Here is a 15,302-nt window from a genome sequence, read left to right as displayed (position 1 = left end):
AATGGTTTATATCAAGAAATCTAAACAAAAATGAGAATAATAAAGTCAATACAATGAAAATAAAGATCTATGTCTCTTCTATCTTAGCCCTGGTCAATAATAAGTGACAAAATGAGCTAATATCTATTTCCTAATAGACGGTAAAAAACAAGTAAAAAGTGATGTTTAAAAACCTGCATGTAGTTGTGTTTAAAACACTGTCAAAAGAAACCTAAAGTTATACGTTGAGTTATTCAGTTGAACAAGTTAGGACTGTTGGGTATAATGGTTCATTCAATAGAAACCTTTTGCTAACGATACAATGCTAACATGTCAACAGAAACCAGAAGGTCTTTCTACTGGCTTCAGTCCAGTGTTGATGGGAACATTGACATGTTTCTTGGTTAAGTGCAGCAGAAACGACCATAACCTTCACTTACATATTTGATATGCTCGTTTCTGAGACTGTTTCTATTGACACCATCCAAAATACCCCAAACACAATAACAAGACTTGTGTGAAGTCTGGTTTTGTCTGTATATCAAACCTGGAGAGTGCAAAGAGCCCTCAGCTTGTTTACAGTTACTGACAACTTGTAATAAATATGATTTGAACACAAGAAGAGATTCTAATGTTACTTTCACTCTGACACAAACGAATGCACTCAACATGCTCTTACTGGGATATTCTGCCTTCAGAGACAGTGGTGAGAGGTAGTCATTGCAGGTTCCAAACTAAACTTATATGCGTTTTTAGAGGTTGACTCTGGGAAGAAGAGAATAGAATAGACTTTACTACATTTGTAAAGACTAAATTCTTAAATCATTCTTCGGTTCACTCCACCACTCCTACATAAAACTCCAATAGTGGCACTAACTCAGTCAAGTCTTCAAGTCCTTTTTTAAAGTCTTCTGAGTGATGAGTCACTTTGTTTTTCTTCTGAGTCATCTTTGACTCTTTGAAATGTAGTCTCAAGATGATGCTGAATGCAGAGCTCAACAAGCAGGAGACTGTTGATGTTGGAACTAGAAAAAGTCATCATGAGATCAGAGAACAAGTTTGTTCCTCATCAACAAACCATGAATGTCTGCTGTTCTATCTCTGTTCTGGAAATGGAATTGGACAATGACCTCTGACCTCATTAGATCTAGTACAGTAGAAATGAAACCTGAAGACTCGTCGACGGGAGTTTTCTTCACTCAGGTCAACAACATTTCTAAGAGGACATTTACTGTAGACATGATAAAGTTTAAATCTATTTTAACCTGTAAAACAACATGAAAACACATCTGGAATAAGAAGGGCCGACATTAAAACATATTCTAGCTGTTGTGGTTTCTTTAGAGCAGAGGTGTCGGAATCCAGGCCTGGAGGGCCGGCGTCCTACATGTTTTCCAACCAACCTGCCTTTGAAGCTCCTTATTGGCCAAACACACCTGATCCAGGTAATCAGCATCAGATGAGGCAGGATTTCTGGAAAACCAGTAGGACGTCGGCCCTCGAGGACTTGAGTTTGACACCCCTGCTTTAGGGGCTCCGTACCAATGCAGAAAAAATAGCTTTTTTGGTGGTTTTTTTTTGTCTTTTTTGGGTAATTAAAGGTTTAAAAATGAAAAAAAAAACATATCAATTGAGTTCAAGATATCATATTTTAATACATTTGGCCAAATTCTTAGAAGAAGATGCAACAGAATGTTTCCAAATATTCCCGTATTTAAACCTGAATATTTTCCAGCCTCTGGAAATAACTGAATGAACTCCTCTCAGTAGCTACAGACATCAAATGTGAGGTTATGGAAGTTGTAGTTTTTGTGAAGCTTCGGAAATTTTGATGTTTTTCTCTGTTAGTCTGATCTGAAAACAGTTATTATTTTAAAATGGCATAAATGTTCCTCACTTCACTGTTTTTAAGAAAGTATTTATAAAAAAGTATTTTATCAGAAGAAATTAGATGGAATTTAAAGTTAAATGTATTTTCATCTCATTACTTTTATTTCATAAATCCAAATAAATGACATTTCTGTCCAATTTGAAGTGATTTCAATGAGCTAACTCACTAGTAGAGTGGGGTGAAAGGTCACTGGCAGCAGCTGGTTCCATGTGGAACCCTTAGATCACATGTCAAAGTCACGGCCCGGGGGCCGGATCCGGCCCTCCAGATCATTTTGTTTTATGTTATTAATGACCCGATGTTATCTTGAGCTCATTCTAACTTGTATAATTTTAACAAAATATATTTTTATAGAGAGTAAAATATTGAAAGTTATTTAAGGTTTAAATTGATTTACTCTGTAATAATATTCCTGCCTTTTTATTATTCATGATTATGTTAAAAAGTTACAGTTTTAAAGTTTGAAAAATTAATACTCTGCTAGCTTTTTTGTACTAATTTGCCATTTACTAAGATTTCTTTAGGCTATTTTGAACTTTAGCTTGCATTTCAGCTACATGCTAGCTGTTTTGGGCTAATTTAGCCTTTTTTTGTTTTGTTTTTTAGGCTATTTTGGAGTTTAGCTATTTTTTAACTACATTCTAGCTGTTTCAGCTCACCTACGTTTTTTTGTTTGTTTGTTTTTTCCTTTTTTTTAGGCCAATTTGGCATTTAGCTAATATTTTAGCTGGCTATTAACTTCAGCATTTTCAGCTATCAGCTTCAGTATTTTTAGCCATTAATTTCAGCATCTTCAACTCTCAAATTCAGCTTCCAGCATTCACACTAGCATCATCACAGGTAATGTTATATATCTAGTTCATAATTATGTTTAAAAAGTTATGTTTGTTTAAGTTTTAAAAATATAGTTTTAGAGTGTTCATTAAATGTTTATCCTGTTCGACCTCAGGTGTGTCTTGGTTTTAGCCCCCTCATTTGACCCCCCCTCCACAGATGAACCCACATTGCTGTTAATTGCCTCATTTTGGCTCCACTTCGTTAAGCTGCGTGTCAAATTATCAGTAAATGCCTCTTGATGGCCACATGGGCAAAACTTTGGTGCCACCATGGAACCTTTGGTCGAACCCTTTTGGGGTCCATCAGTTCAGCCCTCGGGTGAACCGTTTGGGGCCCAAATGTTTGGAAGGATTGTAAGTCTCCGGACGTAAAATAATCAGTTTTCATTTGTAGAATGAATATGATCCACCTTTATTCAGTACAACGTGGTTCTTTGGGGTTTATTGTTTTTTTCATTTTGTTAGCTATTCTCTGTCGTGAACGCGCCCGGATCACATTCTCTGTCGTGAACGCGCCCGGATCAGGTGAAGCGGAGCTTCAAAGGGAAACATCTGGGTCTCATTTGCCGCTGAAAATGAAAGCCAGACCCGAACCCGCGCAGAAGTTCTGGTGTCTGTGTTTACACGGGGAAAACCTTCCTCCACAGGCGCGCGCGCACCGAGGGTTTTTTACAGTCTAAAATTACACGATGGGCGTCAAACATCTGCGCGTTCGGGGGGCGGGGGGTCGCTGGTTAAATGCCGCCCGCCGGAGGCCGAACCAACAGGAGCTCCTCTCAGAGAGGGGGGGTACAGACGGATCTCAGACCGGCTCTCACACGCGCTTTGGCGCTGCGTCCCGCTCGGCCCGCCGGACCCGGAACCTCAGGAAACCGAGTCAGAGCCGCAGAACCAGGTGAGGGAGAACTCGGACGTGTGATTGACAGATGGAGCAGCTTCATGCTCAGCTGACAGACAAGCAAGATGATCTGGTTTGATAAACGCCTGAATCGCCTGCAGCTCCGCATTACTCACATGTTCAGATGTTCACTAAAGAAGAAAAGCTGCAGCTGCTGGAGAAGTTTGTTCTTCCGCTTTCAGAAGATCAAAACTTTTTAGTTTGTCCTCATGGAAGAGAGAACAGAAGTTTAGTGGAGAAACATCCGAGTTTGTTCGTCCTCTGTGGTTGTTTAGCGTCAAGACGTTGATGAGAAAGTGATCAGACAGGTGTGTCTGAGGACCCTCACCTGAGGGGGCCTGGCGGGAAAGTACGGAGAGAGAAAAAACTCACCCAAATCCGTGCGTAACTCTTGATTTGTGCGTAATTCTTGATTTTTAACTCATACCATGTTTTGTGTATAACTGCAAAAATCACGAAATAAAATAAAAAAAACAATTTACACTTACACAATTTAAATTACAACAGCTTGAAAATTAAATTACGCACAAATCTTTAAAAATAGCGCAGGAATCGATTGTCATTTACGCACAAATCTGTGGTGAGATTCGTCCAGTGAGTGATGCGTTTAAAGGCTGCTAGAATGCTGGGTCATCAGAGTTTTCTTTTCAGCCGCTTTGAACTTTGATTCTAAATATTATCTGGTGAGATTTTCCTATGACAGATGTGCCAGATAATTGCCATGACAATGTATCCATACGTGTTTCTACTCACTCACATCCTGCACTGAAATTGAGCAGGAAACATTCAAGAGATTTTGAGGATAAAAATGAAATAATTAGGATCAAACTGCATTTATGGTCAGTTGACACATATTTATTTTATTATTAGTAGGTCTCATGATGGCATTGCTCCACCTGCCTCACCTGGCAACATGTTTGCTGAGCCGATCCCCAGCAAAAAGTCCTTTTTACCCACAAAGTTGGAATAAAAATCTGACAGACGAACTTCTCTGCTCGCTAACTTGCTGTTCACTGGAACATTCCATCACTGCAGAGGGACGGAGAGGACAAAACACTTTCACATCCTCAATCTTATGCCATTGCAGTGATTTTTACATTTTTTTTAATAACACTTTCATTAACTTTTCAGATCGAGGCCCCAGAGTGAGAACCAAAGGCCAAAAAATGGTCACAACTCATAGAATTTCTAAGTGTGAAAAAATAATTTTGTTTGTCCCACAATTCGAATGTTGTTGAACCACATTTTCCAATCTTCTTATATAGTTTTTGTTCTTCCTGTTTGGCTTGCTGGATATCCGCCCTGCATTCACACTGTCATCGATCGCACCAGAGTTCACTTGCAACAGAACCTAACTCCCCGTTTTCAGGTGAGATAGAATTCTCCACATCAGAGTTCAGGGGAGTTTTCTCCTCCGACCTCCTCTGACGGCGACCCTTCAACTGTCCCTGATAATCAGCTGTTTTTAAACCATCTTTACAGTCAAAACATTTAACTCTTTAACACCCGGTCTTTAATATACTGTAACTTTTCAATTGTTAACATGATAATTCCAATAGATTCTAAAGGAAAAAAGCGGCTCGATGAAAAGTTACAGTAAATCAAAGAACATAAACACTGGAGCTCTGATGTTAAAGGGTTAACACACTTGTAGAAGAGTGAAAAACTACGACAGGCAGCAGCTGATGTTTGGATTTTTACAGCGAACATGAATCCATTCTGTGAACTTGAGCTGAAATCTGAAAGACGACAAAAATTCTGCAAAATTCTATGGAGCTCCTAAACAGGAGTGTTAAACTCAGTCGCACAAGGGGCCAAAATCCAAAACACACCTTAGATCTCGGGTTGAACAGGATCAACATTTATTGAACTAATTTAACTTTTAACATATTTAAATGCTACATATATAACATTACCTGCAATAATGCTAGTGTGAATCCCGTGAGCTGAATTTGGCCGCCGAAGATGCTGAAATTAATAGCTAAAAACGCTGAAGCTGATAGCTGTAAACGCTAAAGCTAATAGCCAGCTAAAATATTAGCTTAACTCCAAAATACGAGAACCTTTTTTTTTCTGCTTTTATGTCCCTTTGGGGACTCCGTACAACTCAGTTCCAGATCTCAAACAGATTAAAGTTCTGTGGTGGAACCTGTGGAGAACTGAAGAACCAACATTTACCCAAGTTCTCTCTGAATAAAACGAGGAATTATTGAATTATGGGATATATTTGTTTTTGTTTCACTAGTTTTGCTTTATGGAAGTGTTCAGTTTAATTGGTTTTGGGTCAAACGTCTGACATTTGAAGACGTAACAAAAACCAAGATGTTATTGTTTCCAGAAAATGTTTTGTTTCAAGATCAAATATTTGTTGCTTCTCCATCCATCCACCCATCTATCCATCCATCCATCCATCCATCATCCATCCATCCATCCATCCATCCATCCATCCATCCATCCATCCATCCATCCATCCATCCATCCATCCATCCATCTATCCATCCATTATGGAGTCAAACAGGAAGCAGCTGGAAGGCTGATGGAAGTCAGGCAGACAAAGGAAAATGTTGACTAAAGGGAAACAATCGAGGTTCTTTTGTGAAATTATAAGAGTTACTAATTGAAGAGAGGCATTGATAGACTGTTGGTGAATGGCTGAAATATTTCAGGCCCATGTGCTTAAAAAAAGATTTCTATTAGTGGAGGCTGAAATGTGTTTGAAATCCTGTTTGCTGATGACACAGTCCTATTCCAGAAGGAGATTTTTGAACATTTTTAATGAAATGACGTTGATTCTAACAGTGTTACTTTAGTAAAAATTTGACCTTCATCTTGTTTCACTGTTTTATTGTTAGGTTTTCAGAAAGTGTTGAAGATGTTTCTGCCTCTGATGATCCTCCAGCTGCTGCTGCCTGCAGCCTTCACGGTAAATCCCTATTTTAGACCTAAAAACAGAGAAAACTGCATTGGAACTTTTCAGCAGATATTTAGAAATGATGTGCAGTTAAAGCTCCAACTTTTAAAATCTTTTTTTTTTAGGTGCTAAGAAATATTGTTTATTTTTGTGGTCATAAAAGTTAATTTCTTTGCAGAAACTTTAATTATGTCATTATAATCCTGCAAGAAACCTTTAATTATAGAGAGCCTCTTTTACGACCTGCATCTTTAACAAACACAATGAAGAAATATTTCTGTTAAAACTAAATTTGGTTTTTATGATCTAAACAAATATAAAGAAAAATGTGTTTGGTTTGGTTTCTGCAAACTATTTTAGACTGTTGAATATTTTTGTGTCTGCGTTAGTTTGGTCCTGAAAATGTTCTGCCTGCAGGTTCCCAGCATGGATTCTTGGGACTCGTGGGGTCCTTATGGCGAATGCAGTCGCAGCTGTGGCGGCGGCGTGACCACGAGGTCCAGACGCTGCATCACTCACAGGTTTTTGGCCTCTTTTGATTGCCGTAGACGTGTGGAGAAGGTAGCAGCTGATCCGTGTCAGATGGTTGTAAAAACTCCTCTTGGTTGAGTGTTTAATCTGAACTTCAGTTCTGTTTTTCAGTTTCTCAGACTCAGTCATCATGTTACAGTCATGATTATTATGGGATGTAGACAAATTAATGACAGACTGTAGCAAAACCAGCCCACATCATCATGTTTGTCTTCTGGAGTCAGGAGTTTGTGCAGAAAGGTTGTGTGGTTTCACACCTTAAGGTTCAACAATCCATTGGACAAAGATTCAGTTATTTACTTTATTTAATTATTATTTACTTGCTCCTCTGGTCCCCTGGGCGCGGCACTCACTTGCTCTGCCGGACGCCTGGGCAGCAGAGCTCACTGAGGTGTCCACTGAGTGCCCCCTTTAGCCAAGGTGGCCTAACACAGGTGGGGGCATCACGGAGACTGCTAACAAACCCAATTGGGGCCACATTTTCTGCCCACTTTTAAACCATATGGGGCCCACTAAGCTTTGCTGGCACAAACCAAAAAATGTGTCATATTACTTTAGTTAAAGTCCCACTATTTGTCACACACCTAAGTGTGTGAAATTTGTTCTCTGCATTTGACCCATCCCCTGGGGGAGCGGTGAGCTGCAGACACAGCCGCGCTCAGGAACCATTTGGTGGTTCAACCCCCAGTCCAACTCCTTAGTGCTGAGTGTCAAGCAGGGAGGCACTGGGTCCCATTTTTTAGAGTCTTTCGTATGACTCGGACAGGATTTGAACCCACGAGCTTCCAGTCTCAGGGCAGACACTCTACCACAAGGCCACTGAGCTGTATACAAAACCTCCCATCAGAGGGTGAAGCAGCTGGTCTTTGTCCTCGCCCCGCTGATCGCTCAGTATTTGCAGACAAACTCCAGAAGTTCTCCTGAGCTCCAGGCCTGTGGGGGAAGGCGGTAGAAACAACAGGAGCAGCTTCCCAACATGTCCGTGCAGTCGCTGAGAGTCAGACAGTCTGTCCGCTGGTGATCGGGGGAGATGACTCGCAGGAAGACGCCCCGACGAACTCGCCGGATCTTGTCTGGCAGAGAGGATTGTGATTTCAGGCTCTGACTCAGTGTTTGCTTTATGGGAATTCCTCCTAAAAATGAGTCTGTTTCTCTGAAAATCCCCTCAATGCTCAGAGATCGAGTCTTCAGCTTCTGAACTTTTGGAGGATCCGTCTTTTTCTGAAGAACTGAGTCCCTCCTGTCTGTCTGTCTTTGCATTCTTGAGTGAAAGGTGAACGGTGGCTTCTCGCGTGCCTCGCTTTGAGGCTTCAGGGCGGGTACATTTAGGCATGGATTAATCTGTTATCGGCTCTTCTGGAACATGGAGAAGAAAAATAAACTTCAGTCTATTAGAGCAGAGATTGGGCAGTTTATTCAGGGTTGGTTAGGAGGCGGAGACTGTGCAGTTTTACATTTACAGGCAAATCTCTGATGAAAATGGCGGAAAAATTAATATTTTTGCTCATTTTTGACTATAAAAACTGAGGCATCCACCAACAGACAAATAGATTCGTGAATGTCTTTGTTTTCCTCGTCCGAGCTGGAATCTGGATCAGAACCGTATGGTTGGATAGATCTGATATTGCTGCTGTTTTTGTTGCACGGGTCATGTTGGCTTGAAGGTGTGAGGGGCTGTAAGCTAGCGGGAGAGAGAGTGTAAACAGAGAGCTCTCATTTGAGGGTCATAGGAAGGGGTGGGGTTGCTCTGTGCCACTGGTCCCGCCCACAACTCGGAGGCAAAATACCAATGAACTCCCGATGGTCTGCAGAAACCTAGAAAATGACAGATTTTTGATTTTGGCTAAAAACAGCATCATTAGTGCTGTCGTGTGTTTATTTTTTTGTGCAATTAATTAATTGTGACTTGTAATTAACTGAACTAATTGATTGCAAACATTTTTAACCTAATAATTGTCATTTAAATTTGTGATATTGTGGTACACTAAAATATCAAAATACAACAACAAAAGTTGTGAAAAACGACTTAAGCTTAAAAGTTTAACAGGATGGAAGTTCTAATATTTGATATATTATTATTTTTTTTATAAAGTATGGAGCTAACAGGAAACCAAAAAGTCTGAGTCTAACTGAGTCTTTTCCACATTCAGGACAGACGGAGGACACAACTGTGTTGGACCGGACAAGTCCTACCGTTCCTGCAACATCCAGGTGAGTCATGAGTTTGGGTTCCCGCTTTCAGATCTATCAGGGAACTCTGGGAAAACATCTCTACTCCTTCTTGCTGTCGTTCCTCTCAGGACTGCCCAGAAGGTTCCAGGGACTTCCGGGAAGAACAATGTTCCCAGTTTGACGGCACCAACTTCCAGGGGAAGCGTTACAAGTGGCTTCCATATTACGGAGGTCAGTGGAGACAGACTGACCTCAGACTTCACGCATGTGTGACAGTTACCTGCAGACAAACTGAAGTCTGGGTGGAACCGATCTTTTGCTGATTTCGGTTGAATTTGTGAAGCATTCTGATCTCACCGACAGCCGACAATCCCTGCGAGCTGAACTGCATGCCGAGGGGGGAGAACTTCTACTACCGCCACCGCAGCGCTGTGGTTGACGGGACACCCTGCCATCCTGGACGCAGGGACATCTGCGTGGGAGGAGTCTGCAAGGTATTCCTGCAAACACATCGATGCAAAAGAAGTCTCTTTGGGACGGTTAGTGGAGGAGTGGCAGCATCTAAAGGGGAGTCTCACAAATAAAGAAGAAAAACAGATCCAGCAAGGAAGTGAAGACTGTTGTGACTTCCTGCAGTTAGTCTGAAGCATTTTAGTTCATGAACCCCCCACTGGTCTTCATCTGCGCTGAAGTGTTGACAGCAGAACCGCCTCCTTAATCAGGACGGACACGTTCAGAGGAGCTGACCAGCAGGACAGCGGATTACCTTCAGACTGTGGAAACGTCAAACACCTCCGTGTTCTGGTTCTGTTCTCGTGGAGTTTCCTCGCTTTCCCCTTTGACCTCACGCCTCCTTCATCTCCTTTGCAGGAAGCAGCTGTTTGAGGTCTGATCCTGAACTTTTCTGAACCCCTAAAACATCTCCTGACTCTCGTCCCCTTTAGCGCCTGGGCTGTGACAACATGCTGGAGTCTCCTCTGCAGGAGGACCCCTGCCTGCAGTGTGGGGGGAACGGCCAGTCCTGCCACCTGGTCAAGCACCGCTTCACTGTTCGAGACCTGCCCACAGGTACAGAGCGGCTCATACGTACGACCCAGCTGCTTCCTGTCCCAGAAGAATGATGGAGAAACTTTGCCAGGGAAACATCCCCAAGTCGTGACATATTGACATATGGTCGAGGGCCCCTCCGCGTCACGTTTTGAAGTTTTGGGTGTCCCCGACTCACTGTTTTTTTTGACGTGCCTTGCTGTTCTCATTAAATCCCAGGTCCCGAACCTCCGAGCCATAAACCGGAATCGGTCCAGTACCAGGACATGTAGTGCACTGGTACTCTAACCAAGTACCGGTACCCTAACCTGGTATTGGTTCGCGTCCTTTCCTGGTTCAAGCCTAGTATGCCGTCTAGTAATGATTTGGGTCCGGTACCATGTCTGTACCGTGTCCGGTGCTGGGTTAGGGTTAGGGTACCGGTATTGGAGGTGTCTTGAGTACCAGTTTGTGTCAGGTATTGCATCTGGTACCGCATCTGGTACTGGGTTAGGGTTAGGGTACCAGTACTGGAGGTGTCTCGAGTACCAGTCTGCATCTGGTACTGTGTCTTTTACTGCCTCTGGTACCATGTCTAGTGCAGGGTTAGGATTAGGGTACCAGTACTGGAGGTGTCTTGAGTACCAGTTTGTGTTAGGTATTGCATCTGGTACCGCATCTGGTACTGGGTTAGGTTTAGGGTACTGGAGGTGTCTCGCGTACCAGTCCACATCTAACACCGCTTCTGGTACTGCCTCTGGTACTGTGTCTGGTACCGCATCTGGTACTGCGACTGATACTCCGTCTGTTACCACGTCCGGTGGTGGGTTAGGGTACCGGTACTGGAGGTGTCTTGAGTATCAGTCAACGTCTGATACTGTGTCTCGTATCGCGTCTGGTACTGCGTCTGGTACTGCGTCTGGTACTGCGTCTGGTGCCATATCTGGTACTGGGTTAGGGTTAGGGTACCGGTACTGGAGGTGTCTCAAGTACCAGTCCACGTCTGACACTGTGTCTGGTATCGCGTCTGGTACTGCGTCTGGTGCCACATCTGGTACCGGGTTAGGGTACCGGTACTGGAGGTGTCTCAAGTACCAGTCCGCGTCTGATACTCCGTCTGGTACCGTGTCTGGTGCTGGGTTACGGTACAGTTACTGGAAACATCCCGAGTACCAGTCCGCGAGGGTTGCGGACCCTTGATTTGAACAGCCACCATGTCCAACAACAACGATTTGGGGACGTCCAAAATGTGAAACAGTGATGTGGACGGTTCCTTAACCAAATGACAATATGTGACAACTTCCGGATGAGAATGTGTTGGCTAGGGGCTATGTTGATGCTCCACGCCTGACTGTTCTGTGGTTCGACATCTGAACATGTCTGCTCCACTTCTGTCCCCTCAGGCTACAACCAGGTCTTCATCCTCCCGGTTGGAGCGACAAGCATCAGCATCAGGGAGATGACTGCCACTCGAAACTACCTGGGTACGTTTCTCTTCCGTCAGACAAGTCTGCGTCCATCCTGAAGTCTAACCAAAACCCAACCGCTCTGTGTGACCAGCCCTCAAAAACCTGCGGGGGGAGTACTACCTCAACGGTCACTGGGTGATTGAGTTCTCTAGAGCCACGCCCATCGGAGGCACCGTCCTTTACTACCAACGAGGCGCCGAGGGCGACAACGTTCCTGAGAGCATCGTGGGGCGCGGCCCCACCACCGAGCCTCTGGTTGTGGAGGTAAAGACGGATGAAGCTCTGGCTCTTTTGGCGTGTAGCGTCTGACCTTAGGTTGGCTGATCTATGATTGCACCAACAATCCCTGCTCTCGTTTGACTCCGCCTCAACTGCTTTCAGACTTTGATTCCAATGTTCCTTGTCAGTGTTTTTCTTTTGTTATTTCATTTTAATTTCCTTGAGATACTTGCAAAGCCTTCAATTTACCGGTCGATTTTGATTCCGGTACTCATCTATGGTCATGAACTCTGGGTCGAGACAGAAAGAAAGAGATCCTGAATACAAGCGAGTGAAATCAGCTTCCTCTGGGTGTCTGGGCGCTCCTTTAGAGATAGGGTGAGAAGTTTGGGCACTCGTGGTAGAGCTGCTGCTCCTCTACGTTGAGAGGAGCCAGTTGAGGTGGCTCGGGCATCTGGTCCGGACGTCTCCTGGATGCCTCCCTGGAGAGGTGTTCCGCTGAAGACCCAGGACAAGCTGGTCCCCCCAGAGTCGCTGGAGGAAGTGACCGGGGAGAGGGAAATCTGGGCATCTTTGCTCTGACTGCTGCCCCCAATACCCAGTCCTGGATAAGCAGAAGAAGATGGATGGACTTTCTTGAAAAGTGCTTTAACTGGTTCCTTTCCTTTCCACCTCTACTCTCCTTTTTGTGGCTGCAGACCTTCTCAAGCAGCAGCATTTCCAAACTTTTCAATAAAGTTTTCATTTATGCCTTCTGTTCCTGGTTTGGCTCTTCAATAAAAAGCCTTTCCTTGAATTAAAGCCAAATATTTGCTCATTTTGGTTTTCCTCACAGCTGATCAGTCAGGAGCCAAACCAGGGCGTGGAGTACGAGTATTACCTCCCGAACGGACGTTCCCGGGAAGGCTACTACTGGAGCTTTGGATCCTGGTCTGCTTGCAGCAAAGAATGCGGATCAGGTCAGACTGCGAACCCAAACCAGTCAAAGCAGAACAGAGGAAATAAAGGAGAATTCATCTTTGGGTTTCCTTCTTCAGGTTACCAGTCCCGCCTGGTCTTCTGCACCATCGACAACGAGTCGTATCCGGACTATCTGTGCGCGTCTCTGCCCCGGCCGCAGTCCAACCGCACCTGCAACCCCCAGCCCTGCCCACAAACCCGCAGGTAAACCCCCAACCTTCCCAGGGTGCCGTTCTGCCTCCCCTCTGCTCACTGGCTGTGATGACTGTCTGAAAGGATGGCGTTCCTGTATCCACCACAGTTGTGGAGATCCTCAGAGCGTCCCCGAGCCTCTGTGTTCAGGTAACACAGGGTCTGTAGTCCGTCCGTAGATAGAGGTTTAGCTCAAATGTAGTCCAAGACTCCCTGGTTCTCTGTCTGTGTGTTAATCCAGGATTTCTGACGTCTTTAACTTTACAGCTTTTGTTCTCCACACTTGTCTTCTGAGCGCCTCTGAACACCCGTGTCTCCTGCTGTTATCGGTTTAGTTCTGCATGCTGTAGAAAGTAGAGACTGTGGAGCAGTTTCAATCGACAGATTAGGATTAAGCTAATCCTCGTCACACTAAGATGCTGTAGATACTATATTTACTGCAGATTTTTAATGATTAGATCCTGAAGTTTCTGTTGGTTGATTCCCTTAGTTACGCTGTAATCCTAATCCTGTTTTTAGTTGTGTTTGTTAAAGTTCCACTCCGACCATTTTCTCACCAATTTCCAAAGCATTCCCAGTCGTCTTTTAATCACGAATTAACCAAAATTTAAAAAACAGTCGGTTTCTAGGACATAGTTTCTGCAGAGCGGCAGGTGTTTATCAAAAATGAATCTTTGAATTGTGAGTGGGGCCATTGCCGTAGCGCAACTTAAATTAGTCAAAAATGTTAGCTTTTTGCTAAAATATTTGCTAAATTCCAAATTAGCATAAAAACTCAGTAGATACCAAGTTAGCGAAAAAGCTAACACATGGTTAAAATAGGCTACTAGCTAAACTCCAAAATAGCCTAAAATTCCTCAATAAACTAATTTGGTGAAAACGTTAGCCTGTGGCTAAAATATGAAGCGAATTCCAATTTTTTTGAAAATTTCATTGAAAGATTAAAACATTGCCCATGAATGTATTTAAAGGTTTGTTGCTAATCTTCGGTTTTCCTACTGAGCATTCATACAATAATGAATAAAGTTGCAGTTAAAATAAATAAAATAACAATAAAGTTTTTGGGGATAACATTTGTAAAACTCTTTCATTTGCTGTTTATTTAAATCAAAACATGACAAAAACGTCCCGAATATAAAGTAATTCTACATATTCATGATGAATCTCCTCGCTCACATTATGGGATGTTTTTGTGACTCGTGGTCGTTCCGACTCGTCTTTCGGTGGTTCCCTCAGCTGGACGGTTGGCGACTGGAACGCCTGCTCGGTTACCTGCGGCGGCGGATCCCAGACGCGCAGCGTGCAGTGCGTCTCCCACGACGGCGCCGGCCCCCGGGTGGTGGAGGACGCCCTCTGTGCGGCCTACACCGAGGCCCCGCCCTCTCTGCAGACCTGCAACATGCAGAAATGCGCAGAGTACCGTGTAACCAGCTGGAGCACGGTGAGTACCCACGTTATGATTCTAAAACCTAAAATATCTTTTTAATATTTTAGTTTTAAAGAATGAATCCATCAGGACGTAACGTCAAACCCATCCGTGAGTTCTGATGATGCTTGTGCGTGGTTGCAGTGCTCGGTGAGCTGCGGCTCAGGTGAACAGACCAGGACGGTCACCTGCGTGGGGTCAGACGGTTTGACCCTGCAGGACTCCTCCTGCCGCGCTTTGCTCCGCCCCCCAGCGGTGCAGCCGTGCGAGATGCCCGCCTGCCCCAGGCAGATCCGTTGGCACGTGGGCCCGTGGGGACTGGTGAGCTCCGACGGGACGTCTGTCTCCGGCGGGGTTCTGCTGGCGGCTGAAGGTCCGTCTTTTCTTCTGCGCAGTGTTCCAAGAGCTGCGGCTCCGGCTCCCGGGAGCGCCAGGTGATCTGCTCCGACCAGGAGAGGAACCTCTACCCCGTGGACCAATGTGGCGCGCAGCCCCGCCCCTCCACGATGGAGCGCTGCAACAGGCAGCCCTGCAACAGCCCGCAAGGTCTGTTGATCATATCCACGCTCCAAATTATTATGCAAATTGTCTTTAAGTTTCATGAATATAAAGTTAATTGTTTTTTAGTTAAACTTATGGATCATAACGTGTCTCAGGGCCCAGATTTCTGGGATCATTAGTTAAAGGAAAAAGTACTGAAGAAAGATGTTCCACATTATTAAAGGGTAACCAATCGGTGGAGTTGGAGGCTGACTCCACCCACATCTGAAATGTGTAAATCCAGTCAGAGGG

At 44.1% G+C, this 15,302-nt stretch overlaps 1 protein-coding gene across 1 annotated transcript in view; it reads left to right on the top strand.

Annotated features, from left to right (window-relative positions):
• The first annotated feature begins 3,203 nt into the window (after positions 1 to 3,203).
• Positions 3,204 to 15,302, top strand: part of paplna (papilin a, proteoglycan-like sulfated glycoprotein) — a 24,769-nt gene continuing 12,670 nt past the window's right edge. The window contains exons 1-15 of the mRNA XM_024277625.2: positions 3,204 to 3,601; positions 4,870 to 4,973; positions 6,457 to 6,527; positions 6,933 to 7,036; positions 9,197 to 9,257; positions 9,347 to 9,449; positions 9,582 to 9,712; positions 10,163 to 10,286; positions 11,648 to 11,728; positions 11,805 to 11,977; positions 12,768 to 12,891; positions 12,970 to 13,096; positions 14,321 to 14,525; positions 14,655 to 14,831; positions 14,906 to 15,056. Of these exons, the coding sequence (XP_024133393.2) occupies positions 3,396 to 3,601; positions 4,870 to 4,973; positions 6,457 to 6,527; positions 6,933 to 7,036; positions 9,197 to 9,257; positions 9,347 to 9,449; positions 9,582 to 9,712; positions 10,163 to 10,286; positions 11,648 to 11,728; positions 11,805 to 11,977; positions 12,768 to 12,891; positions 12,970 to 13,096; positions 14,321 to 14,525; positions 14,655 to 14,831; positions 14,906 to 15,056 (1,942 nt within the window). The 5' untranslated portion in view covers positions 3,204 to 3,395. The remainder of the gene's footprint in view (positions 3,602 to 4,869; positions 4,974 to 6,456; positions 6,528 to 6,932; positions 7,037 to 9,196; positions 9,258 to 9,346; positions 9,450 to 9,581; positions 9,713 to 10,162; positions 10,287 to 11,647; positions 11,729 to 11,804; positions 11,978 to 12,767; positions 12,892 to 12,969; positions 13,097 to 14,320; positions 14,526 to 14,654; positions 14,832 to 14,905; positions 15,057 to 15,302) is intronic.

This window comes from Oryzias melastigma, linkage group LG22, assembly GCF_002922805.2.
Source record: "Oryzias melastigma strain HK-1 linkage group LG22, ASM292280v2, whole genome shotgun sequence".
In the NCBI taxonomy this organism is placed as follows: Eukaryota; Metazoa; Chordata; class Actinopteri; order Beloniformes; family Adrianichthyidae; genus Oryzias; species Oryzias melastigma.
This window is presented reverse-complemented; position numbering and strand designations above follow the sequence as displayed.